Genomic DNA, 16313 nt, shown 5'->3' with positions numbered 1-16313 from the left:
ATTCACCAAACTTATTAACAAAATACAATACAACGATCGAAGTTGTGGTTATAAACGAAATTAAATTAAGATCAAAATAGATCAAAATTTATAATCTTCTGATCCCTTTCAATAGTATTCTCGATCTGTCGAGAATCGAAAAAGAGCAAAGCAATAAATCTATTCTAACTTCACTCAACAACAACTTCCCGTTTGTCCAACAAACTTAACAAATCGCATGGTAACAGAAATTCCATATTTCGACAGACACTCTACTTAATCCTCGATCCTGTGCGCGGCAATTATCTTGCCGCTAATTATTGACACGTACTACTTAATCCACGCCACGAATCCCCGCGCATACCCGTTAATTAAGCGGGTTCTGCGCCGCCTAATTCTCGATATTATACGCATTAAGACGTCGGTCGGCTAATTACCTACCGAGTCGCGCCGCTTGATACGCAAGCTCGCGATCAAATCGGAGGCGTCCCTAAACGCGTCCGCTTTCACACCGCTTAATCTCGGTATCTTGCCTCGGCTAAGCGTTTCCCTCCACACTTGCTTTTATCCGCTCGAACGCGCTCCGTAAATATTCCGTGCGTGTTGCGGATAGAAAGGGAGGAGAAGGTTCGAAAAGAGGGAGAAATTGTAGGAAATCTCCAAGTTTGAAAGGGGGGAGGGAAAGCGTCAAACATATTACGTTTCTTCTAACGTGAGCTTGTTTGTATTGCGAGGTTTGTTTTTTCCAGTTTCCCTTATGGGATAGGGAAGCGAAAAAAAGGCGTAAAGGCACATGGAAGCTGGTCAACGCGAAAAAGTAATCTCTCTTTGAAGTCTCTGAAGCTTGAATAATCAAGTAATGGTATATGCTTGTGTATAACGAACTCTAATCTGCGTTTCTTTGTGTCTCGTAACTTGTAGTAGGTTTTATAAGCTGTTTTAACGTATAAACTCGAGGATTGGTCGTTTTCTCGTTACGAGAAATTAAACGGGTTAAAGATTACGCCATTTTCGATTCATCGTCGTTGTATCTATTGCATGAAAATTTGACGATGAAAATTTTCGTACGGCTTGCTAGTAGTCTTTTGTAAATTAAAATCGATCGCCCCGATTACGCGCGTGCAAAATTTCAATTTTTGACCGCTAGAAAATTGAGGAGAATTAATTTATAAATTAAAATCCCATACTCGTAAAATTCAAATTTTGTCATAAAGTCGACAAGGAAATGTAATGTTTGTTTAAATTAAAATCAATCGTTTTGTCGCATCACTCATAATAAACAAAATTTCAATTTTTCCACAAAACTGCGGAAAAGAAAAAAAGAAAATTCTAACTTTTAAATTAAAATCCTTGCCACTCGCGTGCAAAATTTAAATTTCAAAAATCGTTGAAAATCGTCGAAAAAATCGTCCGAACCGAATAACTCGTTTAAAAACGATGCTTTCCTGCAACGAATAAAATCTCTTTAAATATCCAGCTATCCAAGATTCTTAACAGATTCGTTTCAATTAATCACGAAATTGGCCGTAATAAAAGCGATTCACTGTGATAAATAACCCACAATTCGGGTATTCTTTATTATCAAACGTGTTCCACGATCGCTCCCTCGCGGCAATATCCATTTATTTCGAAGATAACGGGAAGGAGAATATTTTTCGACCTGGATGGCACTCTGCTACGACTACTTCCGCTTCCGTACGTTCGTCTTTAAGCGTAGAACGCATATCTGGGTCGGTGGAGGACAGCTCGAGACTCTACAACGACGAGATGGGGGACAACGCGAGTTTCGTTTTATTTTCGCGTATTTCTTCGCGTGTTCTTTCGTTTCGTTACGTTCCCTTTTTCTTACGTTCCACGTCTTTTGTTCTCCGTTAAAACGACTGGTTAAGTAGGAATGATCTCGTGCGAGCCGCGGAGCAAGCAGAGAGCAAGGATTTCGCGAGAAACGAGCTTTCACGGGAACGTACGTTTCTCGAACGAGCATTATCTTGTTCGTGAGACGTGCCCGAACTTTCTTGCCTCTTGTTGACTTTTGGAATTTTCAACTGAACGACGAGATGGAATCTTTGAAAGATTAATGATTGTGTGCAGAGCGGTAAAAAAAGAATTTGAAAAAGAGTATTTTTCCGAGGATTCCAACAGATCGATTCCTCCAAGGAGAACGTTGTTTTCGTTCGGTGTAATTATATAGTTTGAAGAGAAAGTGTGAGAAATTGAAAATTAAATGAAATATTTGAAAGTTCGTGAGTAAAAGTATTCTTATTTAGCGCGAAAATATCGATATCAACTTTCGATCGCGGTTATTTCTTAGTATCGAAATCCTGTTTTTTTAAAATTACAATAATTTTTTGATACTAATTCACCTGCATATCGAATGACCGATTAAAACTAGATATCGCCATTGTATTTAACTCTCGAAGCAAAATATAAATCGCCATTATTTTCTCCAAAGTGTTCCCCGAGGACGATATTTCCTGGACCGATTCTCTGAATTTTGCATGTGCCCCACGGCACTCTCGCGTATAAACATGCAGGTGTGCATTACGGAGACGTTGCACGATTCGCTGCTTTCGAAGAAGACAGCCCATAAATCTTAAGTTCGTTCCTTGATCCGAAGTCGCGAAATATAAATCATTATTCAGAATAACGTGACTGACACGTTTTCATCAGAATATTTTCAACCTTTCAACGCTACCTCTATACATATATATATATAATACTATCTGATTGACACGAGCCGAATGTATATTCGCAAATTTAAAAAAAAAGAACAAATAACTCTTTCATTTTGTCCAAAAACTTTTCGTATTTCTCGTTAGTTTAAACGATAATGATTAAAGTATGCATACGCTAAAATTATCAACTTGCAATACATATATATTTTAATATATGCGCAAATGATTGAGATAACTATATAATTATAAAAATAATTAGATTTCTATTCCTAGATAATTACGTTCCTATCTGAATCTTTTTTTAATTCTTCCGATTATGAAAATATTTTAAGTAAAATTAATTGCATATCTATTATTATTATCTCGTTAAATAATACACTATACAGAGCGTATGAAAATAAATCGATCTCGCAAATTGCCAATTTATCATAAATATATCTAATAAATTATTAATCATCATATCATACGTAACTTTAACATATAATATGACGAGTCGTGATAATAAATTATAAATTAATTTTCTTAGATTTATAACAAAATTACGCGCTACACACGCGAGTTTAAAAGCTATAAACATCACATTACCGCATCATCTGTGCTCATCAATCACACCGGTTCGATCGTTTATCCCAAAAATTCAAAATCATCAGGTTTCAAAATATGAAATATTGAATATTATCGGCAAATTAATTCGATAAAATATTTCAAAATCTATATTTCACATACGAAAAATCGATTATTAATAATACTTATCGAATGCTGCTTATTTCTTTGTTTCAGTCCCGATATCGCACATCGTGGCACTGGTCGGTGATCCTACGTACCTTCCATGCGACATATCAACCACACAGGAAGGAGATTCGGTGCACCTTGTGCTCTGGTACCGCGAGGACCTCGGTACGTCGGTCTACAGGTAAGAGGAGAATCAATTTGTACGCGAGGGTGTCCCATAAAAACGTGGGAACATCGGAAATTTCTTTCTAATTTCAAGCGATATCTTCAAAAACTTTGGAAAAACTTTCGTTTCGATTTTGTTAACTCGAGTTATTAACTGATAAACACTAGCCAATCGCGTGTACTTCGAAGGTACCGATAAACAAATTAACAAACAAGTTCGAGCAACGCGTATGAAAAAAATATCACATCGAATTGTACATCTTATTCGTTATTGTATACGAAACACAGAACCGCGCGTCGTTTTTTATCTACCCACGATAAAAACTTTAATGTAAAATTAATCGAAATTCGATTACGAGCGACGCAAAATTTAATACGCGTGGAACGAAGGCTCGCGGCGAACTGAGGTTATTGCGAAGGAATTCGGTGTGTTGACATCGCGCGGTCGACGATTGTTGATATTTCTTTGGATAGATTTTAAAATCGTTTCATTTCCAAGAATTTTATTATTTCCATGATTAATTGTATATTTATTGTCGTCGAATATTTCAATTTATTTTTTAAAAATTTGTACTTTTCAAATTTATCATTTTTTTTTAATTTTTCAAATTGAAACGAAATTAAAGTTATATTGTATAACTATAGTAAAATTGTAAGACGAATTCTAAAAAGAAAAATTTATATTCAATCATACCACCCACGCATCTCCTTTCGATCGAATATCCAAATTTCGAATATCGTCAAGGATTTTCTTAATGGATTTGATTTCTCTCTCTATCAATCCTCTCGATATTTTTCTTTATAAAATTCTCTTTCAGTCATAAAAATCTCACGCTTTATAAAATCGCGTAAGAAAATAACGTACATATTCAATATCCATATAATTAATTTTCTTTTTCATATATATATATATAGTACAAAAAATTATTTCATGTGGAAAAAAAATTTTATATCGTGATTTATATTTATAAATCTCTTTTTATCACGGCTCATATTCTCACACGTTATTCAAACATTCTCTTTTTTTACGAACATAGCGTACCAATATCAAAACTAGCATCTTAAAACGAGCAGTTCGCATTTAAAATCGTCTGATTTATTCGTACTCTCGATGCGATTTAATTTATTCACTCGGGAAATACTTCTATCCATTAACGAGAATGGCATTCATTAAAATAATTATGATAAAATTCGTACACCCCTCGTCTCGAACTTCTTATGAATCCGAGTAGAATCTTTTTGAAAAGTTTTTATATTCTAATGATTATTTGATAAAATATATCTCACACGAATATTTCATGCGAAGAGAAACAGAAAAATGTAAATTTGAACGAATAAATTGTTGTTTCGTTATTCGATTTCGATGAAGAAAAAGAAACTTCCACATATCCACCCTCTACGTAATATTTATATAAATTAACGCTTCTTATCGATATTATTACGTGTTGATTGGCGATCTATGCTATATTAATTATCTTTCCTTCAGCGTCGATGCCAGGGATCGAGATTTCGGCATCGCCGAACGATGGTCGGACGACACGGTGTTCTCGAATCGAGCTTACTTCATGCCGGACAAGAAACCGGCCGAACTCGGGGTGGACCACATAAGAGAGGAGGACGCGGGTATCTACAGGTGTCGCGTCGATTTCCAGATCGGGCAAACGAGAAACTCCAAAGTCAATTTAACGGTGATAGGTGAGTACTCTTCTCTTCTCGTTGCGAGACGAAAATTTTATCAAAATTGATAAAGTTCGTTAATATTATTTTTGATATTAACTTGATATTTTCCTACGAGAAAAATTGATATCGAATCGACGAATAATTAGTTTAGAAAAGTAAAAAGAAAGGATGTTTGGAAGGTAAATATTAACAGATTATCGCGCGAATAAAAGATACAGCTCAATCTTATCCGAGTTAATTCAATTTCGATAAAAACGAGGGATAAAGATTCAATAGCGAAAGAATAAGAGAGCTTAATTCGCTTAAAAGATTCGCAAACCGTATATAATCCATTTCGATATTTAAAATCCATTTCCAGCAAAAAAAAAGGAATTAAAAAGAAACGTAGGAATTGAAACATGGTAGAGCCCCAACATCTGTTTATTCACGCGAGCGTCCCCCGTTTGTAGAAACGCGAATGAATATTCGCCGACACATATTGTTTTCCAACGGCAAACAGAATTTCCTGTTTGCCGTATAGGCAATAAAAAGATTCCTCTGCTTTCATTCGAAATCGGGCGTGGAAAATCTACGGATAATCTACGGCTATCTATCTAAAAAAACATCTCTGGCAATCAAACGAACACGATCCAACATATTTTTAATACTTACTTTTCCATTGATATTAAACAAGCATCGAATACGATGCTTAATTTAAATTATACTTGGAATACATTAAAGAAAAAAGTAAACGTTAATTTTCCATTACTTGGACAATTGAATTTTATGCTTAAATTATTATAAATAGATTTGTAATAAACGTTCACTTTTTCTCTTTGCAACGTTATAAAACATTATGAACAAAATCAAACTTTATTTCTTATTTTTCTTTAAAAAAAGAAATATTCATTTCTTCGAAATTTAAACATGGACCTAAAAGATTAAACTTCGAATATAAATATAATGTAAAAGAGCATAGTAACAAATACTCCTCGTTAACTCTCCTCGCCTATCTATAAATCCTCACTGCCATTTTTTCCAAACGTCTAAAAATTTAAAACATCGCAGATTCGACGTGCAGACAAGGTTTGCGCGTTTCCAGTTAAATTCTTGGCAGGGAAAATATAGGAAGGAAAATGGCGGAGGCACGTTGTATCTCGCTATCGCGGTCGCTTTTGCGCCACGAACCGAGCTTCTGTGCGTTTTTCGAGCGAGTTTCAGCGAGGCGCACGCGACGACACGCGAGAACGGAGGGAATATATCAAGATGAAAACTATGCCAGCCACCCTTGGACAATGGCGTGTCGCGCCATGTACTGGCATCCTCGAAGCGTTGCACACAAGTTTTATCTGGGCGGAGGATCGCACAGGTTTCGAGCTTTTAACGCTCCTCCGCGAACGGTGCAATTTATGCGAGAGAATTCGTCCCAGTGTCGTGGAACAACGCGCCACTTTTTCTGGAATCCGTTGTCTCGCGATGGAGATGGGGAGGGGGTTGCTGGAACCTTTGACATTGAAAGGGAACGAGGGTTGAAGGTGAAGCGAATTGTGAATTTGTGGATAATAAAGTTTTTGGTGGTGAGATTTTAGTGGAGAGATATTTTTACGAGTTAGATAGTTGGATTGAAAAATTAAAGTGCAATTTGATTGTAAATGTCTATCTGTGGATTTATTTTGCTTAATTCTTCGGTATCTTAAATATATGTACAAGTATAGTAATTTTGCAGTTACAAATAATAAATGATTTAACTTTATATGATAAAAATATATTAACATATTGCAACGGAGATATGTATCGAAGTTGTGATTATTTTTATATCTGATCAATACTTGCGTGGTGGAAGTTTGCACGTATGCAAAGGAAATTTTATATTTTTTATTATATCATTGCATTTGAAGAAGAACATTTCCATTTCAGTATTCGAAACAATTACCAATGTGAAATCGACGAAAGATTATTCGTCGCTATTAAATCTTCAATTTTGCATGCACATGTTGCGCGTGATACGACGATATTATTTTACTCCCCCCTGTTATGCTTTATTAACGAATATCCATTTCAATCGGGGTCACGTTGCGTTTCGAATGAAATCGGTCAATAGAGAATCGAAATCGGACAATTAAAGCTTGCAATGCGTGCAAGAGATGATAATATTTATTTATAACGATTTAGAATTTCACGCGCTAGAGAAAAAAATAGTGAAATATTATTTACGTTTCATCGTTTGAATTAAACCGTTTCCTCTGATTATCGATCGAATGAAATTGAAATTCTGCGAAAACGAAAGGATAAAAAGAAATTACCCGACAGAATCTCGATTCTGAATAACAAGTGTAACGGATAATCCAAATAATCTAAAAAAAAATGGAATAATTAAAAGTGAAAGTTAAATAATTAAAATATTCAAAAAACAATCACAACATTTTCTAACAACGAAACGATAAAGCAGAAGAATCTAAAAGTGAGAAAATTATTGAGAGTCGATTGAAAAAACACGCAAGAAATAAAGTCTCCGAGGGGCGCAAAGAGTTTCTTCAAAATATCGATCATTGATGATCAACGATCTTTGCCACGGATATGACGTCTCGTCGACTTTAACGAGCAACTTCTCCGTCGATTTCGATTTTCTCTCGCCAAGCTTGGAGGAGATCCGCGTTGGAATATGGTTTCCGGGAATCTTCGTTTCCAAGGAGTGCATCCCGTCGACTCCACGGATTTTTGCTTTGACTTTCATTTCCTGCGCCGCAACCGAAGGGAATCGAAGTGAAGAAGGGCGGAGAATATCACCGTCAGAGATCGATGCCTCGTAAGCTCTGTACGTGACGTGATTCGCGTCTCTTTGCCATCAATGGCTTCCGATCGAGTTCCGAGACGAGAATCGTTAGCCCTTTCGCGACTATATTGTTTCAGATGGCGTGGAAATTCTTCGAATCGCGGGTTGAAAGTATACTTTCTTTCGGAGGAAAGGAAAGGACTTTTTTGGAAAAGTTTTATCGGTCGAAATCCTAATTCGAGTATTATGATAGTCCAATGTGTACTAATTTTTAATTAAAATTTAATTGCATGTGAAATATCTTTTCCAATAATGAATGAAATCACATTACGATAAAAATATACATCTTACTTCACATTGTAAATTAATTAATTAATTTATTTCGAATTCACTAAAAATGACTTCGCGATACAATATTGGAGAAACTATAAGATAAATCCATACACAATTTTTTATGTATCCATTAATAATAACACGCAAGAGACTAAAAAGGAAAACGTTTCGTTTAAGACGATAAGAAAAATCCCGTATACGATACAAAATAAATCATTTCGAAGGAGGTAAAACGAGCGACCCGGTAAAAATCGGGACCTTTATTCCCGAGCCAGTACATATCCCAGTGCATTCTTCTTCTTTTACGACCGCGGCACGTGTTTCTTTCTGAAACCACGGTCCATCCCGAGCGGATAAAATTCTCAAGGAACGAAGGTACACCTGTAAAAATCTCTCTTAGACGGCCGACCAAGAATATTTCGCCCACCTCTCGAAACGGTTTTCCTTCCTCGTGATGACAGGACATATCGCGAAACGAGAAGAGGAAATAACACCGTGGCTATCTCCTGGTGGCGCGGACACTGGGGATAAAGGTGGAAGGTCGAGTTGGTAGAAGTGGGCATGAATAAGAACAGAAATGAAAAGGGGCAGCTATTAAAAGGAAATGGTCGAGGGAGAGAAGAGGAGAGGAACGGCTATCAACTAGAAACAGGGGGAGGGAAGAAAAGGAAAAAAGCGGACAAATAGGTCAAGAAGAGTATCAAAAGGGAGAGCGTGAGGGAGAAGGAGGAGGACCAATGAAAAATGGGAGGACACGAGGGAAGGGTGGATGGATGTTGAGAGAGAATGAGTGAGAGAGAAGGGGAGAGGAACAAATAGGGCAAAACAATTGCCAAGAGGGGGGAGAGGTTAAGCGATGGAGGTGGGCGTGTTATAATGAAAACGACCGAGTAAAAGAAGGAGGGAAAAAAAAGAAAGAAAAATCCAATTAACAATCCCGTTCAAGAGTTATGGAGATGCCACCGGCCGAGAAATGTAGAACATTCGTTGCACGTTGCCGTTTTCCCTTCCCACCCCCTCCAATTTTTCCCCTGGGATAATTAGCTTCCCTCATCCTGCCAGCCATTTCGCGCCAGATCATCCCAGCTTCTGATCATCCTACTTCGTTTAACCAGAGTCGCTGGTGTTGGTAGATCTTTTTTTTTAGGACGAACGACAATTAACGTGCTTCCCTTCTCTTTTTATTCTGACACGTTTTCCTTTCTCTCTATTTCGAATCGAATCGAGCAAGTTTGGCTTCCGTTCCCGGGATGTGCACCGCACATGTCGTTCTAAACCGCGTTTCCATCGACGCGTTTCCGGCCCAAGATTTTTCAGAAGACACGCCTCCACGTTAATGCAACGAACGAAGCGTGACCAATGCAATTTCCTACCTTCCCTCGAACCTTCGTTCCTGGAAACGTCGTTCCACGTAAGTGGCGATAATTAAATTTCGTCCTCGACCTCGTCGAGGGTATTGGAGGCGATGAGGTGAAATTGAAATTTGACGGAGTGAAATTGAAAATGTTGGAGAAACGAAGGTGAAAGAGCGCGCAGAAGAGTGCACGCGGGTAACAAGTGTTTCTGAAGTAAATAAAAGTTGAGCGAGGCTCATAGGATTGGAACGACAGATATATGTATCCAGAATGTCTCTCGCGTCTTTTAATTAAGAGATTGATAAAATGGATAAAGGAGACAGCAATTCGAAAAAGAAACACGCGATGGATCGATCAATTCGCAAAAAGGCAAGGTTGTTGCGCGATATTCGGGTGCCCGATGCTAAATTAATTTTCCCAAGATTCCGATCGTTGTTTCTGACCTTTGTCAACGGGGTTAAGCCGGATAGAGGGTGCGCCCTCCTTTGTGCACCTTTGAGACCCGAACTTGGCCGAACATTTCTCCGAAACTCCTCCTTTCGTGCGCTTCTGGCTGCTTCTGTACAAGGCGCGCGCATCCTTTGTGATTGCGACCTTTGTTCAAATTCAAACGCCGACGTTGCACGATCCTAAGTTTCTAAAATTCGCGGAAAACAGGTTCTATCGGGTTGAGGAAGATCGTGCGAGAAGATCGTGGCACAAGCGAGATTAGAATCGAACAATTTCGAATTCGAATTTCTTGACTAGGGGAAAAAGTAGGAACGTCTCCTCGGTTAACTTTCCATTCCGTTCCGTTTGATAATCGAAAGGAAGGAATCGAAAAGATGGATGGACACGGGAAAATAAGCTGTGTTCGATACGATGTCGCGCGTTAAATACGGAGGGTGAGGGGAAGAGGAGATCCGGGTGGCAAAGAAACTTTTCATGGACGTAGCCGACGATTTTTAAACGAGAGGAAAAGAGTAGGTAAGGCGAAGGTTTCACGGAGGATCCGGTTTCACGGAGCATGAATTTTTATTAAACTTTAAAGTTTCATAGTTTCACCGGCTATGCATAGGGGATGAAAAGGAATGGCGCGGGATGGTGGGAATCGTTTAAACGAGAATATACGTACAGACGACTGACGAATCGACGTTGGATCGTCGTGTCTTCCCTCGCTGTTTGTACAATCTTTTTTCATCGTATCTATCGTTTGATGAATATTTATTTATCATTATGGAGTATAATACCCGATCGAGTTTCGATTATCATAAAGTTATGCAGTATCTTATAATTATATAATTATGCTATACATCATTAATCACATTAATATCGATTGTGTTTAATGTCTCGTTATCGAACATTGTTACATAATGAACATTGCCTTCGAAATTTCGATATATATATACATATATTGCAATAGAAATTTCCCGATTTTACAAAACCCTTTTAATTAACACCTTGATCAATTCCATCTCGCGAGAACAGAATCCATTCGCGAAAGAAAGAAACCGATTGCATTCCACCGGCATACGACTCGACGAAAGGAAGCAACCAAAGGGATGATCCTTTACCAAACGCAAGCCTTCTCAGATTTCCTTTATCGTTATATTCTCTGGAACAAAGAAGGGGCGTCCAACGGAATACGGATAAGTTTCACGAATTTATCATCGAGCACGCGAATCGAATACCACACCGCGTCGTGATTTCTGCTGGGAATACCGCAGATATCATTCCGACAATAATTTCTTCGCCGTGGCTCGAGATTGCTCGAGACCTTCTTCCTTTCCTGGTCACGATGGCGTTCCACGTTTCTTCGGAACAGAGGAGGGAGGGGGGCCAAGCACTCGCAATCCAAGGCTCGACGTCGCGAGAAAACGCGGGGGAACGCGTTTGGTGGAAGCAGAGAGGAAGTGGAAACGGGAGAAAAGAAAAGGCGACGGTATGGTTGGGCACGAACGATTCTTTAAAAGACGATCGGATCTTACTTTAATAGATTTCCGAGTTCCCGCGGTGAATTAAACTTATTTCTCCCAAGTTTCTACTCCGGTGGCACGGGGAACAAAGAGAAAAAAAGGCGGGCGACGTGCCGGCGGTCCGGGATTCTATAAAACCAAACCACCCCTCCCCTCTTCTGGAACTTCGCTACAAGAGACGCCATTTGTCGCCTCCTCGAATCGTCGTCACTTTCGTAAGAGAAAATCGAAGAGGGAAGTGATTTTTTGCGAGTGGAGGGGTTGAAGAATACAGCCGTTGGATTAATCCTTTGACAGAACTTTTTTTTTTTTGATAGTTTTATTGGGTCTCTTTGACTTCGAAGGGAGGAAGAGTCGTTGTGGAGGAATTTTGGGGATGTCGGATCGAATTCGAACGAGCGGACGTTGTAGATCTCAGAGTGGCGAAAAATTTCATTAGAGGGTGAAATGATCGAGAAATCCTTGTTTTCTGTTCCGACTTGAATCGATGCTCGCGGGAGAGAGCGTTGATCGAGGAGGGGGGAAGAAAAGAGATTGCCGAAGGAATTGGAGAAAAACCGAGAAGATATAAGTGGAACATTGTGAAAGATTGTACTGTCGAACAAAGTTAACTCGAAACAAACGGAGGATAAACTATTTACGCTTATAAGATTCGTATGGAACGTCTATCTTGGAATTTAGATCGAGAAAATATGGCTTGTTCGAATTATTTATTGGAAATAATAACAGGTTCATCGTTATTATTATTTCAACATAGAATTAAGTTTAAACTCGAATGGATAGATGTTCAATCGCCTAATAATTAAAAAAAAAGTACTATCAAATTCGAAGCTTAAAAAAAGAATAAAAATTCTATCTGCCAGTATTTCAAAATTAAATTAATAAATTCAATTTTGGGCGCAAGAATACATAAGAATACTGCACGTTCAGCCACAATATCTCGCGAATAAAAGAGGAAAGGAAAGCGTTCCGCCTTTCGTCAAAGTTGCTGACTACTGGATGGCTAGCCTCTTTCCGCCCAGTTCCTTTAGAAACTCGCTAGAATTCAATATCGTTTTGGCTATCTAGGACTTTCTAGGGGGCGCGAAAGTATACCGTGGTTAACGCTAGAGGATCGTGCGAGAGAAAATGGAGCAGAAGAACGAAGCCAAAGGAAAGAGGAGGAGGAAATTCCCTCTTTACAAATTTCGATAAAAAAAAAAAAAAAGAAAGAAAAGTGAAACGCTATTTAACCAGACTCTGTGCTTAAATCTATCTTTTTTAGAGCTCTTGGGCCGAGAGCTTCTTTTGTCGGAATAAAAAATTCTATGACGCGTATTATACGGCGCAAATGGAAAAATTGGAAGAAGGGGGGATAAGGCGAGCGTTTTAGACAGTGAGACACCATTTATCTCTTCGAATGGGATCTTCTATTAGAGCTAACGAAAACACTTTGGGCGGATCTGTTTTTCCAGCCATCGGCCACGTTGCATCTACCACTCTCGAGAAATTTGAAATTTTCTCGAGAGCATTATTATCCCGGGATAAATTGAGAAATTTCGCCTAACGATCCGTCACGAACACGAATTGAATCTATCATAAGAGTTTCGCAGTTCATCATAATGGAATTTTCTTATAAAAACCCTGTTAAAGTTATCCTGAATTATGTACGCTTGTTGTGTTTAGAATTGACGAATTTTAGAATCATGATATATTTACTTATTTTTGTGGATCGTTTGAGAATCTTAATTCTTTTAAAATCTCCTCTACATACCGATCAACAACAATAAATTTTTCTTCGATAGACTAAACGCTAAATTATTCGAAATTAACGAGAGAAATAATTTAAAGCGTATCATCGATTTCCAAGAATCAACAATCTTAGGAATCATCCGTCGCGTAAGTTTCGATCGAAATGAAATGTTTCGCGGGTCCACGGATGTCGAGAAATATCGCGAAACGGAAAAGGGAGCGAAACAAACATAGCTTTTACCATCATCGGCCTCGAAATACCCAACGGGATCCTCCCATCTCGTGCTGTTGATTTCCGGCGGAAATGTAAATTTCCCTCGATATTAACTCCGTCGAATTTTCCATCAGTTCGATGCCCAGGGAATAGTAGGAGCGTCGCGACGTCCAGCGTCGTTTCATAGCCAACGTAGAAGCCCCCGCCTCGTGTTAGAAACAACGGAACCACGGCTGCGTAAATCCTTTGGAAACCGTCCACCGTCGAGGAGATCCTCGCTTTATTGGATGCTCCGGGTAAACCCTGGCAATTGACCGGAAGCGAGAGTCCAATCGAACGTGGCCGATCTTGAAGGTGAGCTTGATTACTGTGCTCCGCTGGGTGCTGTCCAATCGCCACTCTGGACTTCCTTTTTCTTTTTTTTTTTCCTTTTTTTCTTTATCGCTACGTGAATCTTATCTCACACAGAGAGAAATTGATGGCTAGGAGAAGGGACGTTGGGGAATGTTGGAGAGTGTATGGGAGATAGAGTAACAGGTACGTTTACGGTTGGGAGGTTTATGGTATTGATTTTGGTTCGATTAGTCTTATAGAGTGGTCGATTAATCTGTGACCGAGGTAGGATCATGTGGGATCGAATCTGATGGTTTGAATATTGTACCAGTAGAGGAAAATAAAAAGAAATAAGACGAGTAGGTATTTAAATATTTCTCGTTATGAAAAATATTATGATCGAACGTTGATTTGTGTGGATTTCTGAATTTTTTATTCATCGTCCGTTTTAATATAATAGTGGTATACGTATAATTATTAATACATATGTGAGTTTCCTTTTAATGTTAAAGAATTGGATCAAGTTGAAAGTGTCGCGCACGAATCGTTTTATAATTGTAAAAAGATTGGGTGATTCTTGGGAGAATCGTGGTGAAAATTAACGAGAACGTAAAAGGAAGTAGAGCGACAATGAAGCGGATTAAGCGATTTAAGAGGGTTTCTTCTCGCACACTTTCCACTTTGGGTTACGATAATTACTCGAACAAATACGGTCCATCTTCTTTTCGTGGGAATCTCCGGTTTTCGTTGTTAATCTGACGATGTTGTGATAGCCGTAAAAAAGGTTTGCTCTGTCACATTTAATGGACGGCTTTTGTATTTTGAATTGCATATAGAAATTAAATTAATCAAACTTTCTTTTCGAGTTTTTTTGATACGATTCTTAACTCTTCGATGCAAAAAATGTTGCTTCTATCTTCCTTTCTTTCCTATATTTTTTTTTTCTTCTTTAGAAGACGACTTCTTTAGAAAACTCGCTCGGGGCTATCTTTTAGTAAATTACCATTAAATTATTAAAATGCTCGTAAAAATTGTTACGATTCTAAAGCTGAATTACCTCGTGAATTATTCACGATTATTTATTTTAATCGAATTTAAATCTACTTTGGCCAACAACATACCCTTTGTTCGCCATGGAAAAATTATGATATTCTCCTCTGCTTCGAGGTTTCAATTCGGATTAAAATTCGATCGAGCTCGCCGAAATTTGTCATTGATACCCGGTTCAATTAACGAAGTTATTGGATAGAATATACTGTTCTATACGATATTATAATCCGCCCGATAAAATATCTAACTCGATTCCGTTCGAAAGTTTCCCGAATGAAATTCACCACCCTCGAATTCGAAGCCTTAAAGCCGAATTGTTCTCCCGAAAAGTAATTGATCTAGATTTCCTCTAGCTCGTACCTTTCCTGCGAACTTTTAATAGTATTTTATCGGAAGATATACAGGGACTGTATGATCGAAACTGGCTTCGAGCGAAATTTAACCGATCGAATCTTGTATTCTATCTATCCGTATAACCGTATGAAAGTCGACTAGATCACATTCGATATTTCTACTGGTTTAAACATCGATCTCCATTTTTGATCGTTTTATATCAGGTTTTCTTTAATTTCTTTCAATTTCTATATTTTCCTTCCTTTTCTTATTTAATATATTTTTAATATTAATATTTTTTTAGATTTTTCCAATTTCTATCTTTATTTCTTTTACCTCTTTTTCATATACTCTGTCTATAATCTCTTTTTCGCTTTTATAAAGCTTCGTTTTGTACAGTTTTTTTATCTTCCGATTTTCCATATCTATTAATCTTAAAAATTCTTCGGAATTTTCATCATGTTTTATTATTCCTTCTCAAAAATGGAATTTTTCAAAAGTTTTTCAAAAAAATTAATTCTATAACAAATAAAACGTTCCACTCGTTATTATCATTATTTAATCCCCTAAAATTCAATTTCATTTATCAAACTGATCCCATAAATCTAACTAGATCCCAAACTAACTAGATCGTGCCCTAATTCCATTCTCGATTAAACGAGAAAAGTGAGCGAAAATTCGTATTGATAGCAACGTTTTAGCAATCGTGTCGCGCGACAACGTGTGCAATTGAGTCGCTCAAAGACACGGACGATACACGATTGCGAACGCAATCAAGTTTTTGCATACACAAACGCCGGTTGTTCACGCGGCGTTATTTGCCGAACAATCGTGCTGTCGGGAAATGTGGGACGGGGACAAGATGGATGCAGTTAATTACCACGGTTTTAGCCAGCGACAATTTGTTCCGTGGAACGGAATGCAATAACTGAAACGTTTCCGGCCATCTTATCGCGGTCGCTGGAATTTTGACCGCGAGGGTTCTTGCGTGCTCCACGAAACGTTGCTGTCGCAATTATAAGACGC

General features: G+C 38.1%; 1 protein-coding gene and 1 long non-coding RNA gene across 7 annotated transcripts in view; one reads left to right on the top strand and one right to left on the bottom strand.

The window, feature by feature from the left end:
- Positions 1-16313, bottom strand: part of LOC114577355 (uncharacterized) — a 96527-nt gene that overhangs the window by 29175 nt on the left and 51039 nt on the right. The window lies entirely within an intron of this gene.
- The window catches only part of LOC107996525 (neural cell adhesion molecule 1-like), a 245986-nt gene that overhangs the window by 180389 nt on the left and 49284 nt on the right, over positions 1-16313 (top strand). The window contains exons 2-3 of the mRNA XM_062074672.1: positions 3435-3567; positions 5038-5246. Of these exons, the coding sequence (XP_061930656.1) occupies positions 3435-3567; positions 5038-5246 (342 nt within the window). The remainder of the gene's footprint in view (positions 1-3434; positions 3568-5037; positions 5247-16313) is intronic.

Source organism: Apis cerana, linkage group LG5 (assembly GCF_029169275.1).
Source record: "Apis cerana isolate GH-2021 linkage group LG5, AcerK_1.0, whole genome shotgun sequence".
Lineage (NCBI taxonomy): Eukaryota > Metazoa > Arthropoda > Insecta > Hymenoptera > Apidae > Apis > Apis cerana.
The sequence above is the reverse complement of the archived record's forward strand: the minus strand, read 5'-3'. Positions and strand labels throughout refer to the sequence as shown.